Raw genomic sequence first — 22,380 nt, forward strand, 5'->3', positions numbered from 1 at the left:
ACATAATGTTCGTTCCTCAAAGGCATGATTCCACTGCTCCTTTTAATGACATTAATAAACTGTGAAAATAGTATAAATCCACCCGCCTTTCCCCTTCTACAAATAGAGACTAAGTCGTCTTCTTTTCATCCCACTTCTGAGAGTTACTTTCCTGTCATATCAAGAATGTAATCAGTGTGGAGCACAACATGTAAGAATTTCTTCCATTCTAATGCACTGATGCATCTCATTGTATATTTATCTAAAAACCACCAACCCTTTCTTAAACTTCTCCTATAATAATTGGCTAAACATCTAAGAACCAATTACATGCTGACTAAAGTACCTTCTCCTTCCAACAGTTTTAGATATATTCTCTCTTAAATATCATTAGGTCTTCTACTGTGAGAATTATCCTCCTTTGTGAAAGGAAGGGAATATTAGACTTTACCATTGCATGCTATGTGTTAAATACCTCTGTGATACCTCTCACTTGTTTCCTGTATTTTCAGTCAGCTCCCAATAGCCTGTATTAAGTCTGGTATTAGTGTATTCTAAAACACACATTTGCATCTTCTCATCTAGGAATAGCAATGTGGGATCATGCCGTGAAAATGTATATGCAACCTTGTGATACAAAATAAAATTAAACACTGAGAGAATTCAATGTTTCCTACCACAGACCAAACTACAGATGCACCATTCATAGCCTGTTCCTTTGATCGAGGGGTTAGAGCTCCCTCTAGCACTCTTGAAACAGAAGAGCTGTAGTTGCTAAGCTGTGACTATCTGGCCTCATCCAAAGTGGTCTTGGGTAGGGTTGTCCATAATTTTTATTTGATTTACTTTTTGCTGTCACATGAGTAATTAAGAATACATCCACTAGTTTATCTGAAATTCAGGAGAAACAAGTGTCAGGAGAAATTCCCTCTACAAACAATTAAAAACGCAGATTGCTATAATTAACTGATCTCTTTTAAAATGTAATTTAGGACCAGCCGAAGGATTATCCCGTCAGCTGTGTGTACAATGTCAAATGTAGCAAGAAATTAAGTGAAAAAGTTGTTGAAATTTTTCAGTTTTCACGGCATTAAAAAGGTCTTGCTACCTCACCCTTCCTTGCAGCTGACAAACATCCCAATGCAGCTGACAGGCGGCCTGCAGTTGCGAATTATGTGTCTATTCCAGCATTAAATATTGAGTAATGCTGCTTAAGTAAAACTCAAAAGGTGTAACCCTGCTGAGTTCTGCGCAATGCTGAAGACAGAGAAGTATCTCACGACAGAAGGAGTGTCAGCCCTTTTTAATCATAGGTTATTACTTATTAATTCTTGATAAACTGAAAGCTGGCAGTACAATGTAAAAAAGAGAAAGGAAAATGGGAGCCAAGTCTTTTCAGTTTTACTCCTAACTCTCCCCCTGCCTTCTTCCGCTGCCACAGGCAAGTCACTCCTCTTCATTTCACAAGTCTATCTGTTAAACAGATGTATCCTAACACCCTTCACACAGAGACAAAGCACAGCTTAATGCTGGGAATGTTTTCAGAGACCTCTGCACGAAAGGTACTTGGTGAAGGCAATGTCACCAGGTGACACCCCACCACACTCTACACAAGCACGAACTTCCCCTCAAATGCCAGCAAAACCATTTGTCACTTAAAATCTAAACAAAACACACATTAGAAAGGGTATGGCTTCGACTTCACCAATTAGAAAAAACGCAGCTGTACTAATCGTCAGCAGCTTTCCAAAGCAGGATCAGAAGTTGAGTGCTTTACAAAAAAAATTTACCTTGAGTTTTCTCAAACTGAGCCACCGCATCCAGGCACCACTCCTAAAAATCAATACAATCGTGGAAACAAGTACACACCTCTGAAGTTAAGCACCCTAGGGAGGGTGCACTTCAGTGAAGTCCCTTCAGTCATCACAGCAATTTCAATATGTAACCACCAGAGGACTTCTGAACATTTCTTGGGTTGAGGAAGTTTGCAATTTCAATATTAGAATGTGACAGAGATGAAGAAATACAATAGGATGTGTTAGGCTACGTTTCCACTTCCCTGACAAGTCCAGTAAGAAAGACTAGAAGTAACTAGACCCAAGTAGATGACAGAAGCACCTGACAAAAACTTCCCAGCATCGCCCGCTGGTGTCCTACAGTCCCAGTCGACAGCTGTCCTTGCCATTCTGGGCCCAAACTCTGTACACAGTCCTGCTGCTGCACCCAAACCCTGACACACAGAGCTTCCCTCCCGCAGTACAGATGGCATCCAAGGCTGTTCCTTTCATCCCCTTAAGAGGACTTGGAGAAAAGTGCTGGCAATGACTTCTCTCTCCCCACACCTCTTGCATGTGGCAGGAGAGGATTACAGTCAGACATCTGACCTGTCCAGCGGGAGTGAAAGGACATCTGAAGCGAAAGCAAGACCTCTGCAGCTGCAGCGCTGTTAGAGATGCCAGCAGCCCCTCAGCTGTGTGTCTCCTTGGGCTGACACTGCAGTCCACCTGTTCTCCCCTGTATCTCCACATAGTTGTGGCTTGGAACCAAATCAGAGACAGGTAAGAGAGGCTGTGCTGACATGCAGTAAGACATGGCATCAGCAGCACGTCCCCACACATGCATGCCCAAGTACTGAAACTTTCCAGATCTCTGATCACTTCAGTGTATTAGAAGCAATATATCTCCCATCTTCATTTAGGAAGCAGTTTGCAGGTAACTTTTGTGCCTTTTTTACTTCCAGACTGTGTAATTTAAGGAGGTCGTTGATGCTATCTTGGGAGATAAAGGGCGGCAGCAGCTAGTGCCAAATGTAGCCCTTTTCATGCAAACATGCTGCCTACTCCAAGTGTTGGCTTTGTTTCTGGGTGCAGTCGGAGACTTTGAATTGTAAGTAGACATTCTGCATATGTAAAACTTGGGAGAAGCAGGTACCTATAGCAGGGGAGGTTAACTGGGACTAATGAATTCAATATTGCCCCTGCTCTGAGCAGAAGGCTGGACCTCCTGAGGTCTGTTCCAGACTAAGAAACTCTGTGTTTCTAACCTCATAGTCAAAGCTCATCCACACTTCCCAGGCTCAAGGAGAGAAAAGCAATTTAGATTTTGACTGAAGTCAAATTATAGTTGTCTGATGTTGATGTATGTCATTTGTCGTAAGCAAAATCTGAAATTCTTTTTAAAAGACGCTGTATAGAGAATTATTTTTAAAGGCTTTTTTGGATGCTAGATGAAGATCTGGATGTTAGTAATGCAAGTGACCTCAGAGTTCCTGACATGGAGGCACTTTTGCTGAAGGAGTTATCTTCAAGTCACCACTGACTGGGAAGATCAGGCTGTGACCTGCTGGGCAGTCAGCTGTTTTAATGAGGAACTCTGCTGTCTCCAGGGACAATCATCTTATTGTGTCCATAATTAGAATAAAAGATACATGGCTGATGTTGACATTGTCACTGTCTTCTGCTAGCTTCTGCTTCTAACTGATCAGTTATCTGGGTATAGGTTGCAAAGGGTACCTGCCATTCTTGGGACCATAAAGAACAAAAGCTCAGACAGGGGCCATCTGGAGCCCAGTATGACACCAAATCAATTCTTATGACCAGTAGGATCAAAACTTGTCCTGCCAGTCAATGGTGATCTATCTCAAGAGACAGAATGATGGAGGCAAGTGTCTGACCTCCAGAAAGACCATTTAAGTTGAGCCACTCGAGGCCCTACATAAGACGAAGGGTTCTTTAGCTCAATATCAGCAAACTGAACGTAAATGTGTCTCCACCTAAGGACAGGATTTAAAGCCTGTTGATTGGGTCTTTCACATTAGAAGGAGTTCTAAGTGTCAGCATTTGATCCAAAGAAGTTACTATGGTGACATATGGTCAAAAATTAAGGTAAAGACAGTTACATATTTGGAAGTAAATTGAGGGCAAGACATCAAGTTCTCCAATGATAACTGTTTTATTCTATTAAACACTATTCACAGACTCACAGAATCACAAAACGTCAGGGATTGGAAGGGACCTCAAAAGATCATTCAGTCCAATCCCTCTGCCGGAGCAGGAACACCCAGATGAGGTTACACAGGAAGGCGTCCAGGTGGGTTTTGAATGTCTCCAGAGCAGGAGACTCCACAACCCCCCTGGGCAGCCTGTTCCAGTGTCTGTCACCCTTACTGAGAAGAAGTTTTTTCTCAAATTTAAGTGGAACCTCCTGTGTTCCAGTTTCTACCCATTGCCCCTTTTCTGATCATTGGTTGTCACCAAGAAGAGCCTGGCTCCATCCTTGTGACAGTCATCCTTTACATATTTATAAACATTAACGAGGTCACCCCTCAGTCTCCTCCAAGCTAAAGAGACCCAGCTCCCTCAGCCTTTCCTCATAAGGGAGATGTTCCACTCCATCATCTTTGTTGCCCTGCGCTGGTCTCTCTCCAGCAGTTCCCTGTCCTTCTGGAACTGGACACAATATTCCAGATGTGGTCTCACTGCAGACCCAACAGCGCAGCTCCCATTTCTCAGCTGATAACTTATCTATGCAATCCATAAATTCACATTTCTCTGACCCCACCTTCATGGAAACTACAAGATACATTTTAGGGACTAGAACTTTTATATATGCATTGATTTCATTAGTACAGCTAAGGATTTATAATCTCTCTAAAGACAAGTTCTATACTGTAATAGTTTATAAACGATTGTTTAGCTATTAAAAACTCAATAGGTAAACTTACAAAATTATGTCTTTAAATAAATGTTCTCCTTGCGTTTTTATATTATTCACAAAAATTTTAACGTACTTACATTTCATAGATCCAATACCATGTTGCATTACTTGAGAAACAAAGTTACCATGTATCACAAGTTGACTCATACTATGTATATGAAAAGAGGACAGTTAAGATCAAATAAAAATTTTGAATCTTCCCAACTTCAAAGTGTTTCACCTATAAAGAGATACTACTGTAATTTTTAAGCGAGGAAGGATTTCTGGGGAATAGTAATATTGATTATACAGCTGGAAAAACCATACAAAACCTTTAGATATATGAGACTTGCTATTACTTTTTCAAACACACACAAAAACCTTCTAAGTTAAACTGAGTCTGAAAATCATGACCCAGTGTAACGTGGTTTTGTGTTTATTTGGGCTTTTTTGTCCCTACTGTTGGTTTTGTTTGGTTGGGCTTTTTTGTTTGTTTTGGTTTTGTTGGTTGTTTTTGTTTAGTTGGTTTGTTTTGTTGTGTTGTTGATCGGTTGTTTGTTTTTTTAAGAAGAGAGAGAAATTTTAAAGAAAATGTTGCTCGTGTTCTATCAACAGCTCGTAGACAGTTTGTTAGCCCTCATAGGGCAAAGAAAGAAATGGATAATTGGAGTGAGTAAAATATAGTTTACCTAGAGGTAGGAAAATTCTAACATATAATACAATATAATACAAATAACATATAATACATATAATACAAATAGGCTTTCCATGTGCTGGACAAAGCATATATATTCTAGGAAGTGCACAGCTATAGGGTCCACAGAGTCCAGCATTGAGCTTGAGGCCATTTCAGGGGAAATGCTCTGGGAACTTTTGCCACTTAAACACAGTCTGGTGTGTGCTTGGTTGCCTAAGCATTAGTTTCTATCAATGTGTTTATTTCAGTTGCAGGAGCTCTTTGAAAGCTACAGGGCAGGGTGAAAGAGAAGGAAGGGTTCTGGGGAAATTTCTTTCTGTACAGGCTCTAATGACTTAATGATTTTCTTTATTGGATCCAAACTAGGCTGGCTTATCCATACGACTTGCCTTGCAGCAGTTTGTATATGGATTCAGGGTATCTTACTCAAAGATGAAAGCTGCCTCTCTACAGAGGACTCCTGGCTGGGTGAGGATGTCTTTAGGTCGCAGAAGCCACTACAAGCCGTATCCTCCTCAGAGCACACGCATTGTCTGAGAACCTGGCTGTACATCAAAGCCTTTGTGGTGGCCTCAGGCCACTGCGAGCTTTACAGAAGTCGCTATCTAGCTCTGTGGGGTTCCCTTTTACGTCAGTCTTAATGTTCAGAAAGTTATATTCATACAAGGAGTATTTTAGAGAGAGTTTGATAAAGAGGTGATGGTTATAGAACTCATGATGAAAATTGGTGGGAGTCCAGAAAGTGAGCACACACATCTGTGAAAAGAAAGATGAACTTGCAGTTAAAGCAGAAGACTAGACTGTCAGTAGAGCTAGAGGACAACTTTTACTCCTGGTTCTCCTCAGGTTTTGGTCTGAGCCTGGCTAAGATGCCCCTTTTCTCCTTTGTTACTTTGCAGGGTGTTGGCAGATTTATGTTATTGCTCCCTAAGCCGACAGAGCCTCAGGGAGAAAACACTAAGTAGTAACACAGCTCTGATCCTGAAAGATGGTAGAGAAAAACTTCAGAGTGATCAGGTAAAAAAGGTGAAGCAAAACATCCCAGAGAATGAATTCTCCCCCAGCGTGCTGGGGAGTGAATGTCCCCCAGTCTCAAAGCAGCTCTCAAGAGGCCAGAACAGAGAGACCTGCATGTGGGAGTGGGAAGAGAGAGGCAGGAAAACTGCAGACAGGAAATGCAGAATATGGACAACTGCATATGAAAAATATGTGAAATGCTTTAAATTAAATTAACAGAAAATAGGATCCAAAAACCAACCAAGAATTTCTAACACCAATAATACCATCCACTTGCGAAACCCAACCAGAAGCTAGAACAAAATAATCTCATTAGGTTAAAAATCTTAAGATTAGTTGTATGTTCATTTAAACATGTATGTAAACATTAACAATCCTTAGGCTGCCTATTAATACACATGTGGCATATTTACACTATTTATGATATTATGCCCCATGCTGGGACCATCCCATTACAGAGTCACGGTAGTGGCTCCATACTTAAGGTGAATTCTGCAGCACATCACCTCTTCCCCATTGTTCTCTTGCAGTAAGATTACTTTTGGGCAAGAATTTACCATTTGGTTTCAGCCCACAAGGGAATCTCCTTGGGAACTGGCAAACTGATTTAAACAGCTGTGGAATAATTTACTGGGCTTTGTGTTTTATTAAAGAAGAACAAAAGGCTTTGAGAGCTTTTGGTGGTTTATGCAACAACAAGAAGAATGTTTGGCTTGTAAGTGTCCACTATTTCTTAGACTTTCCCCTTGCCTCCCATAGGGATCATATTTGGCTGCAAATCTGACTACAACCATTGGCAAGTGCAGCTTTCCCAAGCCGCATGTCTAACACAGCCTTTTAGAAAAGCAGACGGACCTGGAGAGAGAGAAGGTGCCAGAGGAATGGAGCCCAAATCAACATCAGGTATATATAAACAAAAATGATGCTGAAGTACAAAACATGCTTCAACAGACACCATGTTTCCAGATCCCCAAATGTCTAATAAGGAAATGTTAAACAGCATTATCCCCTTTTACAGATGGAAGAACTGACATGGAAAAGCAGAATATGACAAAGACAAAAGATGTCAAAAAATCTGGAGCCATAATTCCTAATCTAATATTCCTCCTGTGAAGCCTCATTGCTTACTATAAATACATTATTTCTTCCCTGTATGTCAGTTGTAAAAGTAACTTTTGAACTTCTTGACAGAAAAAAAAAGAAGCTGTGACTCCAGCACTGACCCCAAGAAACACGGGGAGGATTAAATTAGGTTTGTGAAACACTCAAACTACAGGGGAAACCCCCAGAAGGAAGTTTGTATTTCCATATTCTGACCAGAGCTTGAAAGGCACACAATAAATACAGCCCTGGGCACCAAGCAAACAACACAAATAGAATAAAATAAAATATTGAACAGCTGTTTGTAAAATGAATACTGTTCATCCCACACACTAAACTTTATTTCTGCCTCAGGCTGCTGGGAATGGGGAGAATCATACTGAGGCCAAAATAAAATTTTACTTCAAAGGGTTAAATAGTAGGAATGTTACAAAAAATTGAAACCATTTCTTATAAAGTAAAATATTAGGCAACCTTAACAGGCAGAACTGCAAGCCCCACTAATGATTATATGAGAAATACAACTGGTTTAGAGAGTACAAAAGGTCTGTGACTTACCAGGTTAACTTTTTTGCTTACAAGCCGTAAACTATGTGGATATCACAACTATTCATTTTTTCAAAATACCACAGTAAGTAAAGAAGGTGAGATCTGCCTAGAACTAAAACCAAACCAAACCTCACCCACACAACCCTTGCTTTCCAGCTCATCTCTTCACCGCTCCCCACCTAAAGGTAAGCGATGCAAAGCTGAGCGGGGGGTGAACTCAGAGCGGGGCCCCACGAGCAGCCTGGACATCTGTGGGTGCAGTGCACTGGTTTTTGGCTGCTCTTACAAACTAGTAAGATTTTACTTGCTTTTGAGTAACAGAAAGCCTGTGTCTTGATTAGAAACATGAAAGTAGCACAGACACCGTTTGCAGAATGACAGAGCCTTCCTCTTCAACCACTACAACTTCTGTGGGACTTACGGGGAAGGAGAAAAGTAATGCCTGAAAAACACTGTGCCGAGAGCAAGGAAGGGAGAACACGAACTGTGTTAATCAGAAGTAGCTGGACTGCCCTGCACTGCAAACACTAATATTTTGTAATATTTCTTATTTTCCTTCCCAGAAATCACCCCCTTGTATCACTCTTTTTGCACATTATTCTTTTCCTTTACAAAAATACCAGTTTTCCTAAGAATGGCACTGAGATCTAACAGTCATTAATTCCCCTGTCTATTTTTAGAATATACTTGAGAAAACTGCAATTTTATCAAACCTCTAGGAAAAAAAAAAAGACCACATCAATATTCTTAGCAATTACAGTTGCCAAATCTTTCTAATTTGTTGTTGATGTGTGAATAAACTGACAAATATTGGGGAAAAAAAACTATTGACAAAAAAGACAAAAAACACCCCCAAAACAACAAAACACAACAAAAAGGAGCATTAGGAAATCGACACAGTATTTGATCTCTCTTTTTTTGCTGCTGAAGCCACATGGCATGCATAGTATTTTTAACTGAGGAGTCTCATTTCAAATATATGCCGAGGAATCTTATTTCAAACATATACTAAATAAGGAGGGGAGTAATAAAACAGGCAGTCCCTTACTCTAATTTTATCCGTCTCCCTCCTCTTCTTTCCTTGATGCAGTGAAACTTTAAATCCAACACCAAACCCTGTCTCTCTTTTTATTTTTTTTAAACAGTGATCAACATTTTCCTAAATGACCCCCGAAAGGACCTACTTCGAAACTACTCATTAGTAACAGCCACGTTTGCAATATTAACCTGGATGTCGCTGTTTATTAAGATCTTTTAAGGGGTTTAGAATGAAGACACACTGCCGGTGTACAGGGAGCACAGAAGGGGTAATTTAAAACCCATGTTTTTCCTCCCCCTCACCGAAAACATGCCCAGCATTGTGCAGCTGTGCTGCCAGCTTCATCACTCCCTCCATCTCCACTCTTGCTAATTAAAAGGTTGATCACAGAACAATGCTCTTCTCATTAATTTCAGCTTTCTGATTGGGCAGGATTCCCGCTTGCTCCGCCTGATCTTTTCCACACTGCTGAAGTTAATGTGACAGGAGCCCGAAGATGGATTACCCGCTGCCATATTGCCCATCACCTCCAATCAGCAGCTATCTGGGTAAACTGATTGTTCTAATTTGCTCTCATTATTTTTACAATATCAGGAGAAAATAACGCACACAGCTCACTGTCAAAGCCGTGAAAATCAGCCATTAGTTAAACTCAGACACTGAGTGGCTTTATTAGAAGCACTGCAGTTTATTGATGCACCTTCGGTAAACTAAGATAATATCTGCCCTCTCGAAACACACTTTTTTGGGTGTATTTATGTTGAAAGGAAATATTTATTAGGATATTTTTGGAAATGCTCGCTGTCTCAGCCTGTTATTTTGATGCACTGGCAGACAACGAAGATTAAGAACAATGGAAGCTTGACTTCCACACGAGGAAGGGCAAAATATGCAGCATTATCCGCACGGCAGCCTGCCTGCACATCTCAGCTACTCTTTTACAGTTTAAGTAAAAATTGTCTCAGTACGAATATGACACATGAATATGTAAATACACCCCAAAACAGCATGAAATACAATACTACCATAAAGACAAACATAGTATGGGCATAATTGTGTGAGCTGTATATACAAGGTCAGCAATTTAGTTTTGGGTTTGGGTGTTCTGGTTTGGTTTTTTTTGCTAATCAAAGGAGCCTGCATAGCCCAGCATCAAAACACAGGAACTGAGAACAGGAGCTCCAAATGATCAGGGAAACTGTTTTGTACATCTGGGAACATTTTTTTTCCCCCTATGAAAAAGCATTGTGTTGCCACAACTTGGGAATGAGTCAGAGCAGAAATGTCACTCCGCACCGAAGCCTCACAGGATCCCACATTTAAGAAATGAATAAAGTATTGTTAGTGGTACTAAATCAGGCATTTTTACACCGCAGTGGCGGTAAGAACTACATTGAAAATCCTGGACCTCTGACAGTCTCTAAGCTGTATGTAAAGGGACCTACCTTATTTTGCCTGCTGCCTATCTATGTCTTAGCAAAGGGAAATGCTAAATAGAGGGATTAACAGAAATACAATATCTTAAATCTTGCTAAACATAAACTTTAAACTGGTGTCTACGATGCTGTAACTCACCATGTGCCCTAAGAGTGACAGGCAGAGCGCAGCAAACTGATTTTACTTTTAAATAATATCTAAATTGGATTAGCTCTTTGTGTAGATCTGCATGAACCAGAGGGGACATTCATCATTGTGCCAAAAAAGTTAAATTCACTGGGGAACACTCAAAGTGAACGGTTCTAGACCTACGTTTTATCTCTCAGACACATCATCAAGATGCCGTGCCAACATGCATGAAGCCAGCTAGGACCTGCACGAAAGACAATGGGAGAGTAACAGGATACCAGAAAAGGTTTAATTTTTCCCTCTGTAGATTATGAACTGCTTGGGACAGGATCTGTGGCTTCTCTGTTTCGGAAGCACAGAGCATCCCTTTCAGTACTTGAGCTTCTTTTTTAATATTTAAACAGCTTAAATATAAGGAAGGGTACCCTCCTCCCTCCCCCTCCAAAACAGATGTCATTCTAGTTCCTCCTCCTCCTCCGCCGTAATTTAAACCGCTACAATTTTCATTACTGCTTTTGAAAATTTTTAAATCCTCACCCTCTAGAGCCTTGCACTTGGCAGTTGATTTTTTCTCCCTCCTAGAAAAGCCACCTCCCAGCTTTGTTTGGTATCTCTTTTGACCCTTGCTAATGGTTTTCTCTTGGAGGGGCGTGCCATGCTTTTCTCCTTAAAATTCCTGCACTGAAAGACTGCACCACACCACACTCCACAAAACGTGCTGATGGCACAAATTACAAGCCCCCAGCCGAACACTCCAGCCCCCACCATTCGGGCAGATTTATGTGGGCTCTTGCCGACGTTATTACAAGTCAGAGTTTATTGGGAAATTGTTACATTATGCGGAGTGTCTAACAAATTGCTTATGCTGCTATAATTGGATTACAACAGCCGCTTGCTCCCACCGGTAAGATTAGGCAAGTAGGACTCCTGCCGATCTCTGAGCGTTAGCAGTAATTTTATTTGCCTTGCCTCTCTCTTTCCTAACAACATGCCTCTTTCCCTGCCAGCTGTCTGCTGAAAAGGCACAGGCTTGTTCCTTGGCCCTAACAATGCAATTACAGCCCTGCAGATCGCACTGTTTGTGCATTAAGTACAGAGCCAAAACGAGGCGAATTGATCGTTTGACTTTTGGAGGAGCCATGTGATCTCTGCGTGCGGGTGCTCCGGCACGCATGGCTGGGCAGTGCTGCAGCACACGCCGCAGGACGAACCCGCTCCGCGCGATTTCCCCTCCCCTGGCCGCTCCAAAGAGCAAAGGCGGTGGGGTCCACCCTGCACTAACCCCCATCAGTCTACAAAAACAGGCTCATTTTTAGCAGCTCTCTTGCTAGGCTAAACTCAGAACTCGCTCTGCCTTCTCAAATGTGACACTTGCCCAGGCCCACGGCTTCCCTGCAGTGGGCTAACCTATGAAACTACTAATCCAGCTTTTCACCACACAAGCTTTAGGGCAAGAACTGGACATATTTTTCGAGCAACTTTTTCAGTTCTTGCATTTGAAAAATACCAAAGACGTATCTAGTTAATGTCACAATGATGGTATTTGTATTCTCTACCATCAGAGGGTGCTGCCAGTGCAGATGACTACTTAAGAGGCAATGCTTCTCTTGGTGCTTGCAACTGTTTGCCACTGAAGCCATCGATGATTTGGATTCCAAGCTGTTTCACATTTCCAGCACAAAAGATCCCAAAGTACTTTTTAAAGCGCAAGTTCAGTTTGTTTGATAACTCTTACCCTGGTGAACACTCCTTACAGGCTTAATGTGACAGGACCTGAATGAAGACCTCAAGACTGTAATTCTTTATGCAGAGTATCAATCACCAAACCAGCAAACACCCAGAGTGGAACGACAGCGTGTGACACTACACACAATACAGTGCAGGGGAATTTTAATTAAGGATGCCAGATCAAGTTCTAAATTTTAAAAGATTTCTCTTTCAACTTCACTGCCTGTATATTGAGAGAATCCCAGGAGGATTCAGTTTAAAAGGGACCTCAGGAGTTCTTCAGCCCAATCACAAGGCAGGGTGAGGTCAGACCAGGAAGCTCTGGGCTACATCTTGGCTGGCCTTGAAAAGCTCTCAGGACAGAGGCTGCAGAGCCCCCATAAGCAACTTGTTCCAGTTGACTATTGTCACCATGACAAAGTGTTTCCTTATAACCAGTCAAACCTGAGAAGGAATTTCTAAGATTCGTGTGGGAGCCTTTCCAATATTTATTTCACAGGTAATGCAATTTGCTTTGAGATTTCCAATCCAGGGTTCCAAAAATTAAAAACTTCTCCATTGAGTTGACTGAACTTTTGGCAATGATTCTTCATACCAAGATTCTGCATATCACCTGCCTGACCACCCTTACTGCAGAGCTTGGAGAACTGATCTCCAGAATACACTCAGAGACCCTCAGCTATAAATCAATTCATGAATTAACTATTAATATTTCTTCAAAGTCTCTTTTGTATAAAAAAGAGAGTGTAATTATTTCTTAATTCCTGGCTTCGTTGACACACAAAGTCATTTTGGGTGGTTAGAGAGGCAGAAATGACAAGCACTCCAATGTGTTTGCATAACTGAAGCCTAAAGAAGCCTGTTTACATGTAGTTTAACACTCAAAAGAAACTCTGAACAGCTGAAATGCCTTATAAATAGCTCAGACCCAGAGGAAGTGCAAACGTCTGCATTGTGAATTGTAGATCTTAATTACAGACAATGGCTGGTACAGCAAGTAGCACGGAAAAAAAAGTGAAACAGTTGCACTGTTCATGGTTGGCAATAATTCTTCAGGAAAATATTTACTATCAATCAGTTATGAGAAAAGGGACTCTGCGCTCATAAAACAGCACGTTGCTTCTCATACCAGGACCATTTTGCTTCAGCATAATCTGAATTTAAACAGCTTGTTTCCTGCGGATATAATTTTGGAAATAAATAAAACAAGTCTATCAAAATCTGGAGAATGTGCATGGTGTGGTGGGGGGAGCAGGAATATCACATTTCTTTCTCAGTCATTTGCCAATAGGTTATCAGACCGAGGGGAAGCTAAGGCATAAAGATTGTCTTGACCTAAAAAAATAGATATAAGAAATGAGAAACTCACAATTAAGATCAAAGTAGAGATATTACTAAGGAATGAAGATCGTCATTAGGTCAAACCTTTTAGAGAAATGCCTGATGCTATGTTTTTGCTTATGCTGTCTAAATACAGAAAAATCAGAGTTTCAAAGCATCTTTTGAACATTAAGTAATTCCAGCAATGTCCCTGCAATACCTGCCATTTCACAAAACCTTCCTTTTACAGAAATAAGACCTACAACAGAAGGATAAAATTACATGCTCAAATCTCTATTAACCAGTGGCTGAGGCAGCGTTCATCCAGTTTGCAACAGCCCCCAAAACTGTTGTCCCAGAGACAGGTACATCCAAACCACAGAAGGGAACACTGCCAGCAAGGGGTTTGGAGCTGGAAGCATGTCCCTTGACAGCCCCTCTGCACCGTTACATAGAAGCTTAATACTAAAAATTAAGGTATGAAGGAATATACTTTCTCATTAAAATAGTGGAAGGAGTATCAGGAAACTGAATGTAACTAGTCAAATAATATTTGTTTATTATTAAATTGCTCTACTTTCAATCTCAAGGACTGGAAGGGCTTCAAAGGCACAGGAAAACTACACATTATCTGAAGATATACTGACGTAGTGGTATCTCACAGCAGAACTCTGAGTTGATTATGTTGTTCAGGCAAAGTAAATGCAGGGACACTCTCAGAAAGAGGAGACATCAATCTGTGACATAAAGGGACTTGAGAGTACAAGAGGGACACTCTTCAGATCCATTTGTCCTACTGCCAACTGAAACATTCAGCCTGGAATCCTAAGTGTTTGCTTATTAAAGAGTACTTGTGGTTTCTCCTTTGAATTCATATAAAAATCCTGAACTCAATGTTATTATTGTGCAGACTATTTTTATTCTAAAAATTCAGAAGTAGCAATACAGAACGAAGTGACAAAGGCAGATTTCAATTACCAACTACTTCCACCACTCCTTGCTATAGCTGAATCATCCTTGAACGTAAAATGTGCAGCTATAGCTAAATAACACTATAAGTCTTTGAAAGAAAATTTCACATAGCATACTTGTGCCAAGCCCTGTTCTGTGTTTCCAAAATTGTGCAGAACATAGCTCTGTCCCACATACATTACAAACAGCTGGCCAAGCAGGCAAAACATCACTACATGCTTAAGCAGGACTTTTCATCCACGTGTCTAAAAACCGTAACAGCTAAATTTCACAACATTTCTGCAAGGAGAGTACTATTCATTTCCCTTTTTGAAGAGGAGCAAGAAAAGCTATCCTGGCCACAGAGAATAAAATCACAGCGCTAAAAACAAAGTCCCTTGGTTTGCCAGGACCTGAAAAAGCAGGACCAGTTATCACAAGTGGGTAGCAAGGAGTGGCCTGACACAGAACTACAGAACTCTAATTTTCCATGGGTGGTGTGCTTGCCTGTATTTTTCTTCCTCCTGTTTCACTTAGATAGAGGCAGAGAACCTCTATCAGCTGCTGCTGAGTTCAGAATTAAGCAGAGCCTGGGGACGCTGTACGGCATTTCGAAGGTGTCTTTGTGCTGTCTGTGGCAGGTGTGCAATAGGGTGCCCACCTCTGGCACATGTGTGAAAGAATTCAATGTGCAAAATGAAACTGAGAACACTTCTTTATATAGCAGATACAGACAAACTGGAACTGACTGCAGGAGTTAATAAACAGTAAAAACCTATCTGATTAATATAGGGACTGGGTATTGACTGTGGAACTCTGTGAGATCAGCTGGACACCAGTCTCTTGCTGAGACTGGAAAGAGCACTTTGAATCAGACGGATACGTACATGATCCAGAGAAGTGCAAAATCTAATGGACTCCAAGTGAACAGCAAGACTCAGACCTAACACAGGCCACAGTATGAAAGGCTGAAAATGTAAGACCTCTGTTTGAAAACAGAAATATATATAATCCATCCAAGCAAAGACTCAGCCAAGGAGGCTGGAGACAGAGCATCCCCCACTGCACAGCAAATAGAAAGTGTGAAGGTCGCCACAGAAAGTACGTGGTCCCGGACGCAGAATAGAAAGAGAAACTTGTTTGCACACCCAGGAGCATCACAAGAATCCTAGTGACATACCAGCTGCCAGGGGATTTTTAACAGTGCCCCTCTCTAATTGAGGATGAAGCACACATCACCACCATTATCTGGCCTGAAGATACTGGCTTACAAAATATGGAACAAACAATAGGAACAGATGCTCATTTGGCCAGATTTCAATAAGCCTCATTAAAACCAAACACCCTGTCCTTGGAGCTCAGGTTCATGCTACATTTCTACCTTATTTAAGCATCTAACACAAATTCCTGAGAAAGAAGTCCACTTGTGGTTGCACACCAGTAGTATCATAAAAAGAAATCCTCTCAGACATTTTTTGGTATCTACTGAGACAAAGAGGAGTATTATATATGTGTGTGTACACAAATATAAAAACACAACTGGAGATTGCATTTCCTTTTTAAAGACATTAAGTTAAATATACATCAGACCTGTTGATCACTAAAATGCAACAGGCAAAAAGGTGCCAAAAGATTAACAGAGAAACTCGTGAAGATGGAAGAGAATGAATGCTACAGATCACAAAGGTGACATCTCTGCATCACAATATACAATTTTTAATTCAAGATCCAACCTCTTTAGTCAAAACATAAGCACACTTGAAACAATTTCCACCGATCCTTATTTGCTTTTACCCAAATAAACCCAAGTCCCATCCATGGAGTTTCAGAGGATAAATACCAGAAAAGCACAGCTAAGAACAAAATACAAAATTTCATCAGAATGCGATATTCTAGTTTTATTTTTAAATGCCTGAATACAACTAGATAATCCACAGGTTTGCAAAAGCCACTGAGCACCTGGCTTCACAGTCAGCATAACACTGTATAGAAGACTGGGCAGGAAAGGTTTCCTAACAAACACAGACTTCCTGGAGTGGTCAAAAAGACAGTAGCCCTATGCTACTCTCCATACTCAAAAATGCACACGTTTGTTATAAACTCCTTTTCCCTCCATTTTAGAAAGAACACCAGTTTTTAGGTTGGTGAGTTACCCCTGAGTGTCCTGTACAGAAGCATTCCTTCACAAGAGACCTTGATAGATGGACAGTGCTTCGATTTGAAAAAAATATCCCAACACTGATGCGTGTGGCATTAAGGGAACTCCACATCATTCTTTGAACAAACTTTAGAAACGTCAAGTACATGATCAGCACATGGCATTAATATAGCCTTAACAGAGCACAATCTTCTTTCTTGCAAGTAGGTGCAGAATCAGAAATCCTGGTTTTGGAAAAGACATCGTCCCTTGCAGACAGACTGAAACTTTTGACAAGCATGTCACAATGCTGACTGTGGCTCCCCGTCAGGGCTGATACTGCACTGCAGAATCAGAAAAGGTACATAATGATTTCCAAAGTAATCCTTTTGACTTTCAATGCCGCTTTAAAACAAACAAACCAACCAGCCAACCCTCTTTTTCCAAGAGTGCTACAGATAAAAAAACCCACAATTATACTTTACAGTGTTCACCCTTTTCATGAAACATTTTGAAGTCCCAGGCTGTAAGACACATCGATCACGGAGGATAAAACTCACCATGTGCATAAGGCCAGGAGAAGGGCTCTGAACTCCCTAAATCCCATTTAAGTTCTTCAGCTAGGGAATGTTTAACAGTTGTGCCATTTGCCTATGCCATCACCGAGCCATCTGCATTTAGCTAACTGGATTTATAAATGCTTCAACACTTTTGGAATTTGAAAGACAAGCCTTCTTAGAACCTATTTTATTTTGGTTTGTAGTTGGGAAGGCAAAGAAAAGGAGTACAATAACCAGGCAATCTAGTATTAGGGGAAATATATCCCCAGAAAAGTTCTTAGGTTTTTTTAATCTATATATAAAATATATGTATGTGTATGCGTGTATATACAGATGCATGTAGAGAGGTGTATATATATCTGTCTTTTCATCTCTATATACGTGATTGGCTTATAGCATATATACACATACATTGTCCTACAGCATATAAAGACACAATACTTTAAAACATGCTTTTTCATCTCCAGAGCGATGGTTCAAATTCATCCTCAATAACATGAAACAAGTCTGGCTGTTCCTGCCTTGCGCCCTCCCCATACCTCTTACCATGATCCCACTGAAACGTAGTTTTGGGAGAGTTTATGACTTGGGGCATTAGCATGTTAAAGATATGTTATTTCAGTTAAAAGAGGCATCATGTAAATTAGCTGTAGTTCTTGCAGCTCCTTGCTCCTCAGTAAGACGATCAGGCCAAACGAGATGCTACACAGCAGATGGGGTCGAATGGGTTTACTCTAGCTAGCTCGCTGTGAGCTGCTTCGTGGCATCGGAATGATGCTTCCACCAATATAATTCAGGCAGAGCTGCTCTGGTTGCTCAAAGAGTTTCACCTACTTTGTATCATAAAGCACCTTAGGAAGCAGTGTGCAACACCAGCCATCTCAAGCTAAGAATGGAGATGTCAGTATTAAAAATTACCACTTTGTTCCAAGACTGGTATGTTCTCTCAGAAGCACTTCAGGTAACGTGACATATCAAGCAGAGTTTAAGTGCACTAAGCCACCTGCAAGCACCATGACAAACTTTTATGATGTCCAGTTCCCTGACAGGAAACAAAAGTAATGGGACATCTGAATTTCACCAGCAAAATCCCAGCAAATATTTAGCTGGGAAATTATGCTAAAGGTCAATAAAAAAGTGGGCCCTGAAGGGAAAAGGTACCTTTAACCACCATTCAAAGTATGAAAAAAGGGACTTCAAGAAGATCAAGGTGCAAATAACTGAAAGAGAAAACAGGCTTTTGAGTGGTCAGGTTTGTGGTGCCAGAGGAGCAACAAAATGCCAGCTGGTTTCAGGAACAGATGGCTGCGTGCACTGATCTGTCCTGCATGCCCATTCCAAACTTCCTTTCACTGGAAATACGAAGCTTACGCAAGGATAAATGCATCCTTCACGCAGCCTTTCTATACATCTTGCATCACAGTTCAAATGTTTTCCATTCACAAAGAGCCCTACATGTATGTTATTATACACCAGTTACGCTGAATTTTAGGAAAAGAGAACAACTAATGGCACCTCATCTTTTCCAATCACATCTACTACAGTTCTCAATGAATAACTTTTCTCTGATGGGCTAATATATCCATTTTCTTACCATTCTTACTGCCATACCTCACCTACTCCCTTTCCCTTAAATACAGCATTCACTGTATCTTAATTGAAAAGACTTTCTTTTTTGCACCTCCCCTCCAGTAGCTAAGAAAAGGACCATGCTACAAAGAGCTCTCACGCAGTATTTTCGGCATATGTCTGGACATTTATCACTTGAAGTTGCCAGAGCTAATTACATGGCAGGCATAGGTTATCCCAATGGAAAAGCCTCTTACTCGTATAGCAAAATGAACCCTTCAATCCTAGATAGCTCAGGACTCAAGAAATCATTTCCAACAAAGAAAAACAGCAGAAAAGTCTACACTGAAGGACAGAAAAGCCTACCCCAAATACTTGCTTTCTGTATAGTTTTTTTTTTTTTCTAACTGTAATTTTTAACAAGAACTTTTCCTTGATTAACAATGAACAATCTCCTAAAAAAAAAGCCTCAAAACCAAAGTTGTTCTCTTACTTACTTTGGCCACACAGTTTTCAGTCTTCATAGCAGTGCTTCCTAGACATACTGTTTCCTGGTTTAAGCACAGTCTGGCACAGCTGTTGTAGGTCTGCAGAAATATTAAAATGGTTATGAATAGAAGAGCGTGATTTTCTTTCAGGCACTGCATTTTTGGCACAGGAACCCACAACAACTCTACTACATTTCCTTTTTCCTAAGGTGTAAATGTTTAGAACCAAATTAAACTAGTTTACAGCACGAGCCTATGTTGAGGGTACACGTTCTCTGAGAAGCTACGTATAACTTTACAGCTTTGAGATACAAAGAAAAAACAATATTTTATCTTCTTTTACTTTGGAAAAGTAAAAAAATTATCTGGTCTCAGTTGTTTGGTCTTTCACAAAACACTACATAACTGAGCAACTAAAGCAAGGTGATTTCTACACGCCAGGTCACAGTGTATGCCAAACGTTAACAAACATCCCCTGTCTTTGTCAGGTAAAAATACATGGGGACAGTACAAAGGTCATAATCAGAAAGGAGTAAGTGCAGACCACATCTTGCTTGTATTTAATCCTACCAATTTTGGAAAGCTTTTTCTTTCAAAGTAGAATGTCTTTCTTCTTTAACTCATACACTGTCCTGCCCAGAGGACCCTCAGCTGAGGCTGAAGATTTTGGAGTCTTTACAGAACACATTACTCATAGTCTTTCCCTTTTTTAAGGGCAGCATATGAATGATACTTATGAAGTGTGCTTCAAATTATACTTTGGTTGGTCTAGCTATATAAGCTGAGATGCCTGAAGAACTCAGAAGAGGCTCTGCCCCTTCACTTTCAATACCTTTTTAATTACTACTTGATTAAGCTCACATTTTCGAGGAATATTAGGAGTAGTAACTAAGAGCTCCAGTATTGGATTAAAACCCCAGCGCCTGTCACCAGCTACAGAAAACTGCTCCCAAGCAAAAGTGGCAGCCCAAAAGCAAACATAAAGTGCTTTGTTTCAAAAGAAGTAAGTGGACCACAGAGAAGATGTTGCTACCTCAAATAGTTGTGTGGGGAAAACCCAAGAAGCATGTTGGAAGTTAACAAAATTAAACTTGCTACAAAGACATTTCCAAGAGCACTAAGTAAAACACAGTAACATTCATGATGTTTTTAAGATTGCCATAAGGGGAAGACACACAAAGATTTGTAGTGAACTGCCTGTCAGTTCTCTCCCTGTAATATTTGCTTGCAATCTCTGAAGATCCTCCTTTCAGGGCTTGCTACACATTCTATTTGTTCTATTTGAAACTAATTCAACCCAAACCTGCCACAGGTTACAAAACCTGCAGGCGACACTGGCATGCTCAGGGCTCCTAAACCTCTCCCTCTGCTCCAAAGCTACATCATCAGAGCCAGATTCCTCCAGTGCTAAGCACCAAACAAGTGATCTCCCCTTTCTGCCCCTCTGCCACAGGGCTGCCTCTACACAAGATGCAGTCAGCAGCAAGCCACAGGCAGAGAACGCAGCGCAAAGGACGGCAGACACAAGAATGCAAAGAGATTAGAAGGGGGTTATGCTGAGCGATAGGAGATAGATCCACAAAGCCAGTGTTCCTAACGGTTTCCAGCTCTGGAGGTCAGTAAGCACCAACTGATGGGAACTGAGTGTTTGCAATCAGTTTATAACATTATTCACCTAAGTTCTTACGACCCTCATTAAACACTCCCTACTGGCCATCATGGGAAATCAGTATACTGGCTCAGCTGATCTGTATCGGTCCAGCACAGGACAGATACTCTTGTGGAAAATCAGGAAATTGCAGTCCTTTCCGCCTTACTTCTTCATAGACCCTTTTTAAACTTCATCCTGAATCAGAAACAAAAAGCAGCACAGAAGCCCCATCTTCCCTATTGCTTTAGCAGTTTGTGTTTTATTTGTCAGTGAGCTCTGTAACCAGAAAACAACCAGTGACGGTCAGGAATACAGAATACCCTGGCTCGAGCAGTTCTCCTTACAAGTTAGAACATCGATATCTGCTGCGACTAGCAGCCAGCTAGCAATTTCTGACTCTGGATCCAGAAGGAGAAACCGAAAAATTCAAACACACGAATCCTTTCGAAGTGCCATGCAGACGAACAGCGTGCATCTTTCAGCAGGGGAGGTTCAGACTCAAACTGGGATTAGGTCGCAAGCAAACAGAAGCCTGATGGGCTTAACTTAGCCTCTTGCAAATATTTGCCAACATCATAAACCCATCACTCTGGTATGTGCAGCACTTTCTCCTCAGAAGAAAGAGCAGAATGGCATAAACTACTATAGATCGTGGCTTAGATGCAGGAGCCCAACTGGTGGACAGAAAGTTGACACCATCTGCTTTGCACTGACGTTCAGACGATACCATGCAAACTCCATTTAAAGCATCATGTTAGTTAAATTCAGCCAGATTCTGAAGGTGAAAAGCCATGAAGAGTTGATAGGATTCTTTGTTCATTATTTACATTTGTGTAATTTAACCCATTTAGCATAAATCTGTGCTTTCTTTCATTTGCAGTTTAATTCCTGAAATTCCAGTAGCAGTATTTCTACACACCTTATCCTCTACATACAGTAAATCTTTTGAGAAGCCCTGACTCAAAGAAAGCTACTGCTAATTCCACTTCGCAGATGAAAAGCTCAGCCACAAAAACATGTACTGAAAGCAACAGGAAGCCTGTAGCTCCATGAACTGAACAAACTGAATTCAGATCTTGTCAGTCTTTTTCCTCCCAAGACAGGGATGAACAAACCTTGGTAGCAAGCCAGCTTTTTAAAAGCCAGGCTTACAACAGCCTTTCTCTCACATTTACAAATCGGAAAGTGACAATCCAAAACCACAATCTGAAATATTAAATGATAACTCTAAAAACCCTAGAACTTTCTAAGAAGCAAGCGAGCTCACCACGCCACTGTTCAAAAGTTGTGTACATGACAGAATGCAGATACAAATAATTACTCCAATATGTCG

The 22,380-nt window shown here is 40.9% G+C and overlaps 1 protein-coding gene across 12 annotated transcripts in view; it reads right to left on the reverse strand.

Moving 5' to 3' along the window:
- The window catches only part of BTRC (beta-transducin repeat containing E3 ubiquitin protein ligase), a 115,617-nt gene that overhangs the window by 34,901 nt on the left and 58,336 nt on the right, over positions 1-22,380 (reverse strand). For 9 of the 12 annotated variants that reach the window (XM_082052419.1, XM_082052416.1, XM_082052425.1 and 6 more), the window contains one exon: positions 19,406-19,495. The exons of the other annotated variants lie outside the window; for them this stretch is intronic. In XM_082052419.1, coding sequence (XP_081908545.1) covers positions 19,406-19,495 — 90 coding nt within the window. The remainder of the gene's footprint in view (positions 1-19,405; positions 19,496-22,380) is intronic. 12 annotated transcript variants of the gene reach the window in all.

Source organism: Streptopelia decaocto, assembly GCF_964273445.1.
Source record: "Streptopelia decaocto genome assembly, chromosome: 5".
Lineage (NCBI taxonomy): Eukaryota > Metazoa > Chordata > Aves > Columbiformes > Columbidae > Streptopelia > Streptopelia decaocto.